Below are 14,555 nucleotides of genomic sequence, written 5' to 3'. Positions count from 1 at the left end.
AACCCACCTAAATTTGGGGTACAGACTTCATAACAGCCTTACTGAAGATGAATTCAGAATAGCGATGAAAGCAGAAGGTGGGCTGATTTGGTCTAGACCTAGGGGGTCAATGATTAGGCAGGCTAGAAGCTCTAGTCTGATTCAGAAACCCATTGAAAGGGGCCTAAAATTCCAGGACTGCCCTGAAAGTGATCTCCTTTCTCCTAATCAGGAATATAGAGGATCAGATTGGACCTTCTGGATTTGCTATTAAATAAATAACCTCCCCCCACAAGATGGGGCCAAAAATAAACCAGCTTGGGGGTTTGGGGGGAGTGTAATTTATCCTTTTGCATTATATTTGACTCACTGTCAGATCACAAGCCAAAATAGAGTCCCAAGGCTGGGAGTGTTCTGTTCCCTGTCCTTGATTCTGCTGAGTTGGAGGACATGATGAATTGCCCCTATCTAAGGATGCTGGAGTTAGGGGAGGGTTAAGCACTGAAGGACAACAATGGAGCTTATCAGCACCTTTCTTCCTATAGATTGCCATCATCAGCTATTGCCAGAATTTTCTGATTCCCAATCAGATGCCTGCCCTGAAGCTTCTCTGAGATGAGCTGGTGATTTAGAACCATGGTACAGAAGAAGAAGATCTGCCCTCGGTTACTTGACTACCTAGTGATCATTGGGGCCAGGTAACATTGGATAAATTGATTTTCTAGACTGCAAACTATCTCCCCACTCTAAAAACATTTTGTTGAAGTGGTGTTTCTTTGCATTGCTGTCACTGTCCCACGACCCATCCTTCCATTCTTTCCTCACACCCCCATCCAGACAAGAAAGCTCCCTTAGAACAAAGAAATTCAATTAAAACATTGCTTTTCCCCATTTCTTCTGAGAAAGCTAACAGATCTTGTAATTTCTCCATTCTCTGCTCATACTGAGTTGCATCTCAGTTTTTCTGTGAGGAAATTGAGACTGATCAGAAAAGCCCTGACAGGGGTAGGAGTAAGTCTTGGGACAAAGAAACAGATCCTAGCTTAGGGGCTCTGAGCCTGAGATGAAGAACTTGTGAACTTCTTTTTATATTCTGATAATCATGCACCAATGTAATTAGTTTTCCTTGTAACCATTTGTAGTTCATTTTATGCATTTAAAATCATTATTCTAAGTGGGCTATGGTGAGGGAATTGAGGGGATTAGGACAGTGAGTGGTTAATTGTGGGAACTGAGTGAACCACACTGACTTGTGACTCAATTTAGCTAGATCAATTCTATTCAATTGTGAGTTTAGTCTACTTTCTGTCTTATGAAAAAAACTTTCTTCACTTGTGGGAATTAGGAGGAAACCTTATTGAATCATTTGAACTTCGCCCTTCATGGCTAGGAAGCTGGCTCACTTTTATCTGTTATTTAGAGACCCTTAACTAAGAACCTCACTTATGCTGACCAGAAACCCATTCAGACCCAAAGACTGATGCAAGGAGTTTTTTCACAGTTGTACATCTTGAGCAGCCCATATGCCATATCTGAAAATTGGTCCCATACTGATCACTCTCCACCTCCCAACTTGGAAAGTCCATAATCTTTCCTGATTCATTTTTTCTTTTAATAAATTGGTCTTATTTGATTGATTGTTTTTAATGTATCCCTGTCCCTATATTTGGGGTCCAGGCCTAAGCCAAGGAGGGGGCCTGGTCTGATTTGTTAGGCAATTGGCATGCAATACTTAATAAAACAAGTATTCTTAGAAGTGCAAACCTATGTTTCCTTAGTCATTTAATCTTTTACCCATCATAATTCAGATATTCAAGGCTTCCAAGAACTCATGTTCAGGGCAGCTAGGTGGCTCAATGGATAGAGAGCCAGACCTGGAGTTGGGAGAATCTGGGTTAAAATCTGGCCTCAGACACTTCCTAGCTATGTGACCTAGCTGTGGCAAGTCATTTAACCTCGGTTGTCTGTCCCTTACTGCTCTTCTACCTTGGAACCCAAAACACACTATTGATTCTAAGATGGAAGGTAAGAGTTTAAAAAAAAACAAAAACAGAAAAATGAAGAAGCCCTGCCCTAGCAGCTTCTTTGGAGTGCTTTGGAGCAAGCTATTCAACATTTTTTTATTTCCATTTCCATAAGCAAGAGGAAAGTAATCATTGGTGTTCCATCTGTATCTCAGAATGATGCTTTTGTAATCCATGAGCAAGCAAGTTAATCTTGCACTAGGACCTTCTCAAGCAAAATTATTCATTTCATACCTTTTCTCTGACTAGGTGTCTCCAGGAGGGTTAGGCTTCTGCTAATGATAGGGACCTCGTTTAGCCAACCAGGTATCTTGGGCCAGGAAGCACCTAGTTTTCTAGGTCTGTGGGTCTAAAATAACAGCTTGAGCTTAATTTATTGACTATTCACAATAACACTAATGGCATTTGAATAGCTCTGAAGGTTTGCCCAGTCCTATGAGGTAAGTGCTCCAGGTATCCTTGTCACCATTTTACAGATGACAAGGTCGGTGACTTGCCCAGGGTCATACATCTAGAAAACATCAGAGGTGGGATTTAAACCCAGATCTTCATGAATCTGCCACTGGACCCACTCATCGTTTGCTGCTGTGTGTGACAGATATCGGGCAGGTCCTTTGGTCCCTGTGTCTCTGAAGGGTAACTAGGTTCTTTTATGTCCCTCAGGCAACCAAGCAGTGACAGTGTGGCCCAGACCCCTGAGTTGCTCCGGCGCTACCCTTTGGAGGATTACCCTGAATTCCCCCTTCCTCCAGATGTGGTGTTTTTCTGCCAACCTGAAGGATGTCTAAGCGTGCGGCAGAGACGCATGAGCTTGCGGGACGATACTTCCTTTGTATTCACCCTCACTGACAAGGACACTGGAGTTACCCGCTATGGCATCTGCGTCAACTTCTACCGCTCCTTCCAGAAGAGGATGCCCAAGGAAAAGGCTGATGGTGGCTCAGGGCACCGTGCAAAGGAAGCTGTCAAGACTGCTCCTGGCTCAGAGGAGACGAGCACAGAGAAGGCAGAGAGCAGCTCTTCCTTGCAGCCCCCCAGTGCTGACTCGACCCCTGATGGGAACCAGTCTCCCCGGGGCAAGCGCCGGGCTAAGGGTGGGAGCCGCTCTCGCAACAGCACCCTGACGTCCCTGTGTGTGCTCAGCCACTACCCTTTCTTCACCACTTTCCGAGAGTGTCTGTATACCCTCAAGCGTCTGGTGGATTGCTGCAGCGAGCGGCTCCTTGGCAAGAAACTGGCCATCCCCCGAGGGGTTCAGAGGTATAGGCATGCCATCAGCCTGACCACCTCTTCCCAAGAGATGCTGGGGGGACAGGGTTGGGGCTTTCCTGGAGCTGATCACCAAAGGGTGTGATGCACCGGCATTCTGTCTTTTGTTAGGGTCTGAAATCCTGCTTGGCTTAGTTGAGTCTGGTGGTAGAAGCAAATCTAGGCAAATCCAGCCCCCTCTGTATGGGGTTCCTGGCTCAACAGAAGCTTTATAGAGTTGGGCTCTCCATAGCATTACTCTTTGGAAAAGAGACAATTTTATGTTCATGGAAGGCAATGTAGCAGGCCCTCTCTGCCGTAGGTGTCACCATTCATTCCCACCTTGCTTCCTCCTGGGTCAGAGCCTTTCTTACCATTTCCACCATTCCACCATGCTGTTACAAATCTCTCTTCTGGATGCTTTGGGTTGAATGGGATAGCCAGCCAATTGTCATTTATTAAGTGCCTGCCATGTGCCAGACTAAGTACCAGGGAGTCAAAGGAAAGCAGGAGAGTCCTTGCTCTTCAGGAGCTCTCATGGTTATGTATCTTTTTTCTGCTGGCTATGTCCCAGGGACACCATGTGGCGCATTTTCACTGGTTCACTCCTGGTAGAAGAGAAGTCCAGTGCCCTTCTGCATGACCTTCGGGAGATCGAAGCCTGGATCTATAGGTTGTTGCGTTCTCCAGTGCCCATATCTGGCCAGAAGCGGGTGGATATTGAAGTTCTGCCGCAGGAGCTCCAGCCTGCGCTGACCTTTGCCCTCCCTGACCCATCTCGATTCTCTCTGGTAGACTTCCCATTGCATCTGCCCTTGGAACTTCTGGGTGTAGATGCCTGTCTGCAGGTGTTATCTTGCATCTTGCTGGAGCACAAGGTAAGAGGGCCATTCTCCTGTGGGAGAGGGGCTTGGAGAGAGAGACTAAGGGCTGGCACATTCCCAAGGCGAGCTCTAAAAACTTACTCCTCAGGTGACTTGCTGTAGACTCTATTGGCCTAATCTCTGGTGAGAAAGGTCTTTAAACATTGTTTAAGGGAGAGCCCTAGGAATGGAGGAATAAGAACTAGGTTATTGAGGTAAAGGAGTATGTTGGAAAAGAGTTACTGAGGTCACAGGGAGACAGGAAAACTCTCCGGGAGTCGGGAGGGCAATTTGGACATGGTGAAAGGGAAATAGAATTGTGGGGGTTGGTGACAACCTTCTCCTAGCTCTTATGCTGAGGGGTGGGTCATTCTTGGATGACTTTGTGTCAGGTGGTGCTCCAGTCCCGAGACTACAATGCACTCTCCATGTCAGTGATGGCCTTCGTGGCAATGATCTACCCCCTGGAGTACATGTTTCCTGTTATCCCGTTGCTGCCTACTTGTATGGCATCTGCAGAGCAGGTGAGCCTTATTGTGGCTTTTGGCTTTTTTACCTCCACTGTCCCATTTTTAGCTGCCTTAAATGGCAGGAAGATCGTGGAGGCTGTAAATGACCTCTGATAAGATTCTATCTTGGTGTATGGGATTGACTGGGATGGAGGTGCCTCATTCTCGATATTCCATCCACAGCTGCTCTTGGCCCCTACCCCTTACATCATTGGGGTCCCTGCCAGCTTCTTCCTTTATAAACTGGACTTCAAGATGCCAGATGATGTTTGGCTGGTGGATTTGGACAGCAACAGGGTGAGATGTCTGGTTGGGGATGGTGGTATTGTCTGAGGTCGAGCTATATACTTTTTGACTTCATCCTGTGTCTGAGATAGTTTTTGGGGTCACTGCTGTAGCTGAACAATGAAAAAAAGATTGGTCCTACTTTATTAACTAGCAGGAGAGGAGTGCAAATGGAAGGTCTTTCGTTTTGTCTTAAAGGGTGTGATCATCTAATTTCCCCCAGCATTGGGTTCTTCTTCCATATCCCTTGAGAGCTGTCAGGCAGTGATAACTTCAGGGAGTCCAAATATAGTCCTAGGTCATAGGATTTAAAAGCTGGAAGTCCAACTTCCTAATTATTAGGTGAGGAAACGGGCCTTGAGAGGTGAAGAGACTTTTCCAGTATCACATTGGGAGTTATAAGAATTGTCTCCTGGGGGCAGCTGGGTGGCTCAGTGGCTTGAGAGCCAGGCCTAGAGACGGGAGGTCCTGGGTTCAAATCTGGCCTCAGACACTTCCCAGCTGTGTGACCCTGGGCAAGTCACTTGACCCCCATTGCCTAGCCCTTACCACTCTTCTGCCTTGGAGCCAGTACACAGTATTGACTCCAAGATAGAAGGTGAGGGTTTAAAAAAAAAAAAAGAGTTGTCTCCTGGCTTCCCTTGGGCACTGGAACCAGTAGACATCTGTGCTGCCTTTTGGTATAGAGTGTGGCAGGAAGCTTCCACAGTAATATTCTGAGACCTCAGTGGATTCTCATTGTAGCTGGCAGCCTCCATTTCATCATCCAGGCCCATGTGTGATTTAGTTCAACAGACATGTATTTGGGTTCTAGGTCCCAATGACTGTGAATAACATGTTTCCTGTATGGTCGCATGTGTTCAAATTCTCTCTATTCAGTTATAGCCAAGTACAATGTAGTCATTGCTTCCAGCCCAATGGAAATCAGTTGAACCAATTCAAATGATGTGACCATGGGAACTAGCTGCATAATATTGTGCCTGGTACTGGGGAAGATTTTAGAAAAAGCATCATCCACCCTCGTGCGTCTTGTAGTCTGGTCATACCTACAGATAACCAGAACACTAGAAATATATGCACACCCTCTAGAGGTGCAAAACAAAAGGGGAAAGTCACCACTGATGGTGCGCATCAGGGAACACTTCATGGAGAAGGAGCTGTTGAGTTAGGCTTTAAAGAAGACGTTGGAGGAATCCAGCAGATGGAAAGAAGACAGGAGGCCAGCTAGCAGTATGTCATGTTTTACAAAGCATTTGGACTCTTCTGTGTGATCTTTGTTGATCTTTAAATCAGCCTGGTGAATTAGGTATCTACATCTCCATTTTCTTTTTTCTTTTTCTTTCTTTTTCTTTTTTTTTAAACCCTTACCTTCTGTCTTGGAGTCAATACTGTGTATTGGCTCCAAGGCAGAAGAGTGGTAAGGGCTAGGCAATGGGGGTCAAGTGACTTGCCCAGGGTCACACAGCTGGGAAGTGTCTGAGGCCAGATTTGAACCCAGGACCTCCCGTCTCTAGGCCTGGCTCTCAATCCACTGAGCCACCCAGCTGCCCCTACATCTCCATTTTCTAAATGAGACTGAGACCAGAGGTGAAGTGGCTTCCCTATGGGCATCCACCTAGCCACTGTCAGTGGAAGGATTTGAACCCAGAGGTTGGGCCCTGGACATTGAATTCTTTTTCCTGGTTGATTTCTTGGGATGGTGCTTCCAAAAGCAGCCTCTGGCATCCTACAACAGTCACTGCTTTCTGCCTGCTCTAGGTGATTGCGCCAACTAATGCAGAGGTGTTGCCCATCCTGCCAGAGCCTGAATCCTTAGAACTGAAAAAGCATTTGAAGCAGGTAAGTCTCCTGAGGAAAGGAAGGGGCATCTTGGGGTACTCTGGGGAGGTGGGGCCTTCTGGAGGGGGTCAGAGACTTAGGAGACCAGCCCGAAGCCTTGTTTCAGGTTACCATCTCAATTATGGCTCCTCTTGGTACCTTTCCAAGCCTGGGCGTACCCTACCCCTGTCTAGTGTGAGTGTCCAGAGTGCCTGACTTGCAGCCTGCATCCTGGCCTCTTATGATGGCCTTGGCACTGCTGCTGCCTCCAGTGAGCGGAGGGCACCAGTTTGACCCAGGGTTAGCTAGGCCATGTGGGGCCTCTTCACCCCTACGTCTTGGAAGTCTTTCCCTCAGACATTCCTTTCCTGGCTTGGGCCATTCTCCCATTGTTCACCGGTTTCTGTTCTTCCTTTTCTCTCATGCTGCATGCAGTATTTGAAGGTAACATGTGCGCCCTCCCCTCCTCGGACTCTGGCATCCATCCGCCTGCCAGACTGTGCTTATCACTCGGCGCTTCCTGGTGCCCCCTGAGGCATTCTGTGGTAGCTCTTGGTGATAGCTGTGTGGTTCTAAATGGGTCACCCTGTAGCCTCCTTTGCTTTCCCCATTCCGTTCTCCCACTGGTGATGTTACACGATCTGGTCTCTGCTGCACGGGCCAGCAAGGGGGAGTGCAAGTGTTCTCTGTAGTCCGCCCTCGATATTTCTTCTGCACTAGAGACAGCAGCATCACAAGGGAGAAGTGAAGAAAGAGGGATGGGAAAATAATGAGATGTTTGAAGGGTGATGGCAGTTGGGGCTAGCCTTATCCTCCCAGGGCTCCTGGGGTTTGAGTCTGTTAGGCTTCAGCTTTACTGATTATAGATGACTTGGTTAAGGATCCCTGTGCCATGAGGCGGATAGGTCTGTATGCCTGGTACTATCTCCACATGCCCAGGCATTTTGATTCCTATTTCAGGGACAGAGATCTCTGGGATAGTTGGGCCACAGATCGGTGACCTCTAGCTCGTAAGGACATTTCCTTCCCACAAGTCTTTTCAGCCAGGATAGAGTGGAAGGCAGAGGCCCTAACAACGAGGAGGTGCTGTCCCAGGAGACAGAACTGCTTAATGCCCAGAATTCTGTCCTCCTTGATAAAATGCCTCCGATTCCCAGGCACTGGCCAGCATGAGTCTAAACACCCAGCCGATCCTCAACCTGGAGAAGTTCCATGAAGGCCAGGAGATCCCCCTCCTGTTGGGAAGGCCATCCAGTGATTTGCAGTCCACCCCTTCCACTGAGTTCAATCCCCTCATCTATGGCAATGACGTGGATTCAGTGGATGTGGCAACCAGGTGAGATCAAGCATGTCAGTGAGTCTGGGGTCCTTGAATAGTGTCCATGGTGTTCTTTTTTTTATTTTTTTAGTCAATTTAGAACCTTATTCCTTGGTTACAAGAATCATATTCTTTCCCTCCCCCCACCCTTCCCATAGCCGATGCACAGTTTCATTGGGTATTACATGTGTCCTTGATCAGAACCTATTTCCATGTTGTTGATGTTTGCACTAGGGTGTTCCTTTAGAGACTACATCACCTATCATATCCCCTTGACCCATGTAATCAAGCAATTGTTTTTCTTCGGTGTTTCTACTCCCACAGTGTTTCCTCTGAATGTGGATAGTATTCTTTCTCGTAGATCCCTCCAAGTTGTTCAGGATCACTGCATTGCCACTAATGGAGACGTCCATTACGTTCGATTGTACCACAGTATATCAGTCTCTGTGTACAATGTTCTCCTGGTTCTGCTCCTCTCGCTCTGCATCACTTCTTGGAGGTTGTTCCAGTCTCCATGGAATTCCTCTACTTTATTATTCCTTTGAGCACAATAGTATTCTATCACCAACACATACCACAATTCATTCAGCCATTCCCCAATTGAAGGGCATCCCCTCATTTTCCAATTTTTGGCCACCACAAAGAGCGCAGCTATGAATATTCTTGTACATGTCTTTTTCCTTATTATCTCTTTGGGGTACAAACCCAGCAGTGCTATGGCTGGGTCAAAGGGCAGACAGTCTTTTATCGCCCTTTGGGCATAGTTCCAAATTATCCTCCAGACCTCCATGGTGTTCTTGACAAGCTTGGTGCCCATTAATTCTCTGCTGCTGAGTTTCTTTAGATGTAAAATTGGGATTTTAACCTTGGGTTTCTGACTGCTAAAATAAAAGGATGTGGTAAATAAATGATTTGGCATATAGAAAACTCATGACACTTAGAGACGTAAGTTCAAGCACTTATGAAGGGCCTACTATGTGCCACACATTGTGCTAGGGTCCCAGGAAACAAAGATAAACATGGCTCACTTCCTGTTCTCAAGAAGATATTATTAGGAGTGGCTCAGTGGATAGAGAGCCAGGCCTACATCCAGGAGGACCTGGGTTCAAATCTGTCCTCAGACACTTCCTTGTTGTGTGACCTGGGCATGTTGCTTATCTCCTATGGTCTAGCCCAGTGATGACAAACCATATAGAGACCACATGCATGCCTCACCCCCTAGAGACTGAGTACCCTGACCCATCTCCTCCAAGAGACTGAGTGCCCTGCCCCCCTGCCCCAGACAGGGGAGGGAGAAAGCGCTCCCACTGGGCTGCTGGGCAGAGGGGTGAGTCATGTGATAAATGTCCTCAGGGTTAGGATTAGGATTAGAAATGAATTTAAGGTTAGGGAGATTGCTCTGCTTCCCTCCAGCCCCTCCATCTGCCCCTTTTTCTTCCACTTTGTAGCCACTACTGAAGAAGAGGAAGGGGGTCACGTATGCCAGAGGGACAGTCTCATTATCAAGGAAATAAAAGGGAGGTGTAGCTAAATGGGAGAGAGACTCTCTTTGGAGAGGCCAAGAAACAAAATGGCAGAGATGGCTTTGTTATGAGTTCAAAAGCAATGAGAAACAGCATTTTCAGGATATTTTAGACACTGAGAGCTTGTGATTAGCCATAAAAGACCACCAGAAAAATAATGGAAGCTTCTGGAGGAGATCAGCACATGTGTGTATAGGCACATGCTTGTATGTGTATATGTATACATATATACACACATGCATGGCTATATATATTTGTATACACATACATTTGTGTTTGTGTGTATGTTTAGTGGTAAGGAATAAGAGAAACCAGACTTGTAGGCCATCCAGAAGCCTCCCACAAATTCAAAAGTATTCTAGGCAAGTCATTTAACCGAATTGCCTAGCCCTTGCCATTCTTCTGCCTTATTCAAGCAATACACAATATTGATTCTAAGATGGAAGATATGGGCTTTTAAAAAACAGAAAAACAAATTGGAAGGTGCTTGACCTGGTATACACGGACCAACATTACAAAAACGAAACCAATTCCATTTGAGTAGACATGACTTAACTTGCTCTTGATGTAGGAGTTATTCCAGCATCAGGTGTCTGTGGAGTCAGACTGCTAACATGTTAGAGCAAAGAGAAAATGAATACAAAGCTAGGAAAATTAGAAATGAGAAAAAGAGATGGTGTGATTCAGCCAACTCCAACCTGACCTATTTCAACAAATTGGAGATTTAAAAATGGAATGTGGACAGAAGGAAAGCTGCTGGCACCAATTATGATAACTTCATGTAGAAGTCTAATCGAAGCAAATTGATTGCTATAAGGAGGGAATCCTAAAAGCCTAAAAACAGTTTTAACTGACAAATTCTTGACTTCTTAAATAGAAATGGCAGCCAAAGGCAAGAGCAATTTACAATAGAAATTTATTTGTAAAATATTCTGAGGAAAGGTAATGAAATAGAACTGTTTTATAAAATGGATAAGTGGTTGAGGAAACAAAGGAAAACAAAAGACTTGGCCTTTATTTTTAATTTTTATTTTAAAATATTTTTCCATGTTCACTTGATTCATTTTCTTTCCCCTCTCCTTTTTCCTCCTCCCTCCCAGAACTGACAAGCAATTCCACTGGGTTGTACAAATGTTGTCCCTTGATACCCATTTCCATATTATCCATTTTTGCTATAGAGTGATTTTTTAGAGCCTAAACCCCAAATCACATACCCATGTATATGCGTGATAAATGATGTCATATATTTTGCTTTCGCATTTCTACTCCCACAGTTCTTTCTCTCGATGTGGATAGCATTCTTTCCCATAAGTCCTTCAGGAGTGTTCAGTCTTGTTGCATTACTACTAGTAGCAAAATCCATCACATTGGATTGTTCCACAGTGTTTTACTTTCCATGTACAATGTTCTCCTGGTTCTCCTCATTTCACCCTGCATCAGTTCATTGAGGTTCTCCCACTTCGTATAGAAATCCATCATTTCATCATTCCTTATAGCACAATAGTATTCCATCACCATCATATACCACAATTTGTTTAGCCATTCCCTAATTGATGGACACCCCCTCATTTTCCAATTTTTTGCCACCACAAAGAGTACCAGGTCTTTTTTTAAGCCTTTATCTTCTGTCTTAGAATCAATACTGTGTATTGGTTCCAAGGCAGAAGAGGGTCAAGGGCTAGGCAATGGGGGCGAAGTGATTTGCCCAGAGTCATACAGCTAAGAAATGTCTGAGATCAGATTTGAAACCTCTCTCTATCCACTGAGCCACATAGCTGCCTTCCCAGACCAATCTTTAATACCAGTATTTTTCTAATGTTGTATGGCTGTGAGTTATGAAATACTCTCTCATTAAAGAATGAAAAATATAACCCAGATGGTAATAGAAAGGAACATGGTAGGCAAGAGGAAGCTGTAACACATTACAAACAAGTCATTATGAAGAGGAAAGGAGGTAAAGAATATATTCAAAGAAAAGTATGTGCAAAAGAGGTGATGGAGGGGACAGCTAGATGGCTCTGTGGATAGAGAGCCAGGCCTGGATATGGAAGGTCCTGGGTTCAAATCTGGTCTCAGATACTTCGTAGCTCTGTGACCCTGGGCAAGTCTCTTAAACTCAGTTGCCTAGCCCTTATCATTCTTCTGCCTTGAAGTCAATTTAGAATATTGATTCTAAGATGGAAGGCAAGGGTTTAAAAAAGGTGATGGGTTGGTCACCTAGTGAGTGTGAGAGACCACTTACAGACTTTGTGTTTCATTGGATCCTTTTGATATCAAGAGAAATTGAGGAAAGCCTCAGCACAGTGACTGAACCCTCTGTAGCACACTTAGAAGAAAACATGGGCAAGAGTGATCCACAGTGGGCATGTGTTGATGGGCCATGATTTGCACAGGTGAAAAGATTATCTGTATCAGTGGCATCACAGATATCATTAAGTATCTAACTGAAGGATGACTTAAAGATGAAAGAGAATGGAAACAAGGGGATGGATTAGAGAGGAGTTTATAGTATTCTAGAACAAAGGAGCTGAAGACCTGAACCTGTGTTAAGAATAATGACTTGTTTAAATGGAATAGAGACAGATGTTGGATTTTTAGAAAGAATCAACAGGATTTTGTGGCGGATTGATTCATCCCTCTTTTCCATCCCTGGATATGAAGACAATTCTAAAATTTTAAACTAGGGGCTTGAAGAATATCAATGTTCATCGATAAAAATAGTAGTGTCTGGAGGAGGGCAGGTTTAGGAAGAAAGAATTCCATTTTTTTTTTCACATTAAACTGAGTTGAATTTAAGGTGCTGGTGCAAATGTCCAAGTAATGTGGCAAAAATAGTGTGGATGCCAGATTGAAGTTAAAGGGAGGGAAATGAGCTCTGTGTGCATGTATGTATATGTGTGCATTCATACATGTATAGGTTGGAAGTCATCTGCATAGTGGTACTAATTGAACCCATGAGTGTGGAGTGTGGAACCCAAGGGAGAGAGAGGATAGAGAAAAGGGCCCAGGACAGACCTTTGGGGAACACCTCTGTTTAAGGAAACAGGAGATAGACAAGTAGGAAGAAAATAGAGGAGAGCATTGTTATGGGAGCACAGGAGGAGAAAGTTTCCAAAAAGGAAGGACTGGCAAATAGTTTTGAAAGCCTCAGAAGTGCAAGGTAAATGAAGACTAAGACAAGGCTGCTGGATTTAGCCGTCTGGAAATGATTGGGAACTTTCAGGAGAGCAGTGTCTGTAGAATGGTGAAGGTGAAGGATAGATTTTAAGGAATCAAAGAGTGAGTGGATGGTGAAGAAGTACAGGCAGTGAGTACAGATGACTCTGTTGGCAGTGAAAGGGATGAGATACAGGAGAATAGCATGAGAGGATGATAGGGCCAAAAGGAGATTTTTTTTTTTAAGGACAGTATAAACCTGAACCCATTTTGGAGTTGGAGTTGAAGAGCAAAGATCATGGCTCATTCTCCATCACCATTGGTGGCAGCTAAATGGTAGCCTTAGGGGATTGTCTATAACCTTGGAGACTGAGGGTGATCCCTCCGAAGGCAGGACACTGGATGAATCAGATAACTCCACCACCATCTTTCTCTTCAGGGTGGCCATGGTGAGATTCTTCAACTCCCCCAATATGCTTCAGGGATTCCAGATGCACACCCGCACTCTCCGTCTCTTCCCCCGACCTGTGGTGGCCTTCCAAGCTGGTTCTTTTCTAGCCTCACGTCCCCGACAGACCCCCTTTGCAGAGAAATTGTCCAGGACCCAGGCTGTGGAGTACTTTGGCGAATGGATCCTCAACCCCACCAACTATGCTTTCCAGCGAATCCACAACAGTGAGTACAGCTCTCCATTCATCTCTGCCCTCTTCCCTTTGCCTCTGTCTTTCTTTATCCTTTCCTTCACCCTCCATGTACCCTGCCTTGCTTATGGCTTGTCTTGCCTGCTGCTAACTCATACTCATCATACCTCCTTTCTGGGCAGACATGTTTGATCCAGCCTCAATTGGCGATAAGCCAAAGTGGTATGCCCACCAGCTGCAGCCCATCTATTACCGCGTCTATGACAGCAACTCCCAGCTGGCCGAGGCACTGAGTGTGCCGCCCGAGCATGATTCTGACTCTGACCCAACTGATGACAGGTGAGCAATGCTTGATGGGGAGTGGTGTCCTGTGGCATTCAGGAGCTGTCTTTTCACCCAGTGCTCCATGATGGTCCTTAGGAGCCTGGGATAAAATTTCCCCTTCATATCAGTGGCCTGGCCCTGGTGTAGGAGGTCCCCATTCTTTCCATCCTGAACTGTGGGTGTGTCTTTTTGGGGGGGGGCATTGGTTTCAAGGTAGAAGAGTGGTAAGGGCTAGGTATTTGAGGTTAAGTGACTTGCCCAGGAACACACTAAGCAAGGGCCTTGTGTCTTTTCTCTACCCTTCCCTACCTTCTTCACTAATCACTTTCTCTTTGGCTTATGGCTCTTCTCTCGGCAGTGGCAGTGACAGTGTGGATTATGATGACTCGAGCTCCTCCTATTCATCCCTTGGAGACTTTGTTAGTGAAATGATGAAATGTGATATTAATGGCGATACACCCAGTAAGTGCCTTATGGGAAATGGGCATCACTGGGCAGTGTGGGGTCCCAGATGGGATGCCTTCTCACCCCTGGAATCTTTGTAGATGTGGATCCACTAACACATGCGGCACTGGGTGATGCCAGTGAGGTGGCATTTGATGAGCTGCAAGGAAGCCAGGGTGATCTGGACGAACCTGGTCCAGATAGTGAGAATTCCCAGGACAACCCCCAGCCTCGCTCCAGCTCCAGCACCACGGCTAGCAGCAGTCCCAGTACCATCATTCATGGAGCCAACCCTGTGAGTAGGAGGGCAGAGGAACAGCGAATCTTGGTGGAAAATGCCATTCCCTAGTACCTTTCTCAGTTTGGACTGGGCCTTACTCATCCCTTTTCTCCCTGTGTGTGTGCTAAAGCTTGAAATACTAC

The 14,555-nt window shown here is 45.6% G+C and overlaps 1 protein-coding gene across 38 annotated transcripts in view; it reads left to right on the top strand.

Annotated features, from left to right (window-relative positions):
• The window catches only part of MADD (MAP kinase activating death domain), a 39,834-nt gene that overhangs the window by 4,999 nt on the left and 20,280 nt on the right, over positions 1-14,555 (top strand). For all 38 annotated transcript variants that reach the window (XR_008912728.1, XM_056801803.1, XM_056801788.1 and 35 more), the window contains exons 2-12: positions 525-677; positions 2,667-3,263; positions 3,826-4,129; positions 4,507-4,638; positions 4,807-4,920; positions 6,667-6,747; positions 7,884-8,062; positions 13,163-13,398; positions 13,547-13,703; positions 14,047-14,150; positions 14,234-14,427. Coding sequence is in view for 37 of the 38 variants with exons in the window: in XM_056801803.1 (XP_056657781.1) it covers positions 616-677; positions 2,667-3,263; positions 3,826-4,129; positions 4,507-4,638; positions 4,807-4,920; positions 6,667-6,747; positions 7,884-8,062; positions 13,163-13,398; positions 13,547-13,703; positions 14,047-14,150; positions 14,234-14,427 (2,160 nt within the window). In the remaining variant the exon portion in view is untranslated. The remainder of the gene's footprint in view (positions 1-524; positions 678-2,666; positions 3,264-3,825; positions 4,130-4,506; positions 4,639-4,806; positions 4,921-6,666; positions 6,748-7,883; positions 8,063-13,162; positions 13,399-13,546; positions 13,704-14,046; positions 14,151-14,233; positions 14,428-14,555) is intronic.

This window comes from Monodelphis domestica, chromosome 6, assembly GCF_027887165.1.
Source record: "Monodelphis domestica isolate mMonDom1 chromosome 6, mMonDom1.pri, whole genome shotgun sequence".
NCBI classification, from domain to species: domain Eukaryota; kingdom Metazoa; phylum Chordata; class Mammalia; order Didelphimorphia; family Didelphidae; genus Monodelphis; species Monodelphis domestica.
Note: the sequence above shows the minus strand (reverse complement) of the source record. Positions and strands in the feature narration are given on the sequence as shown.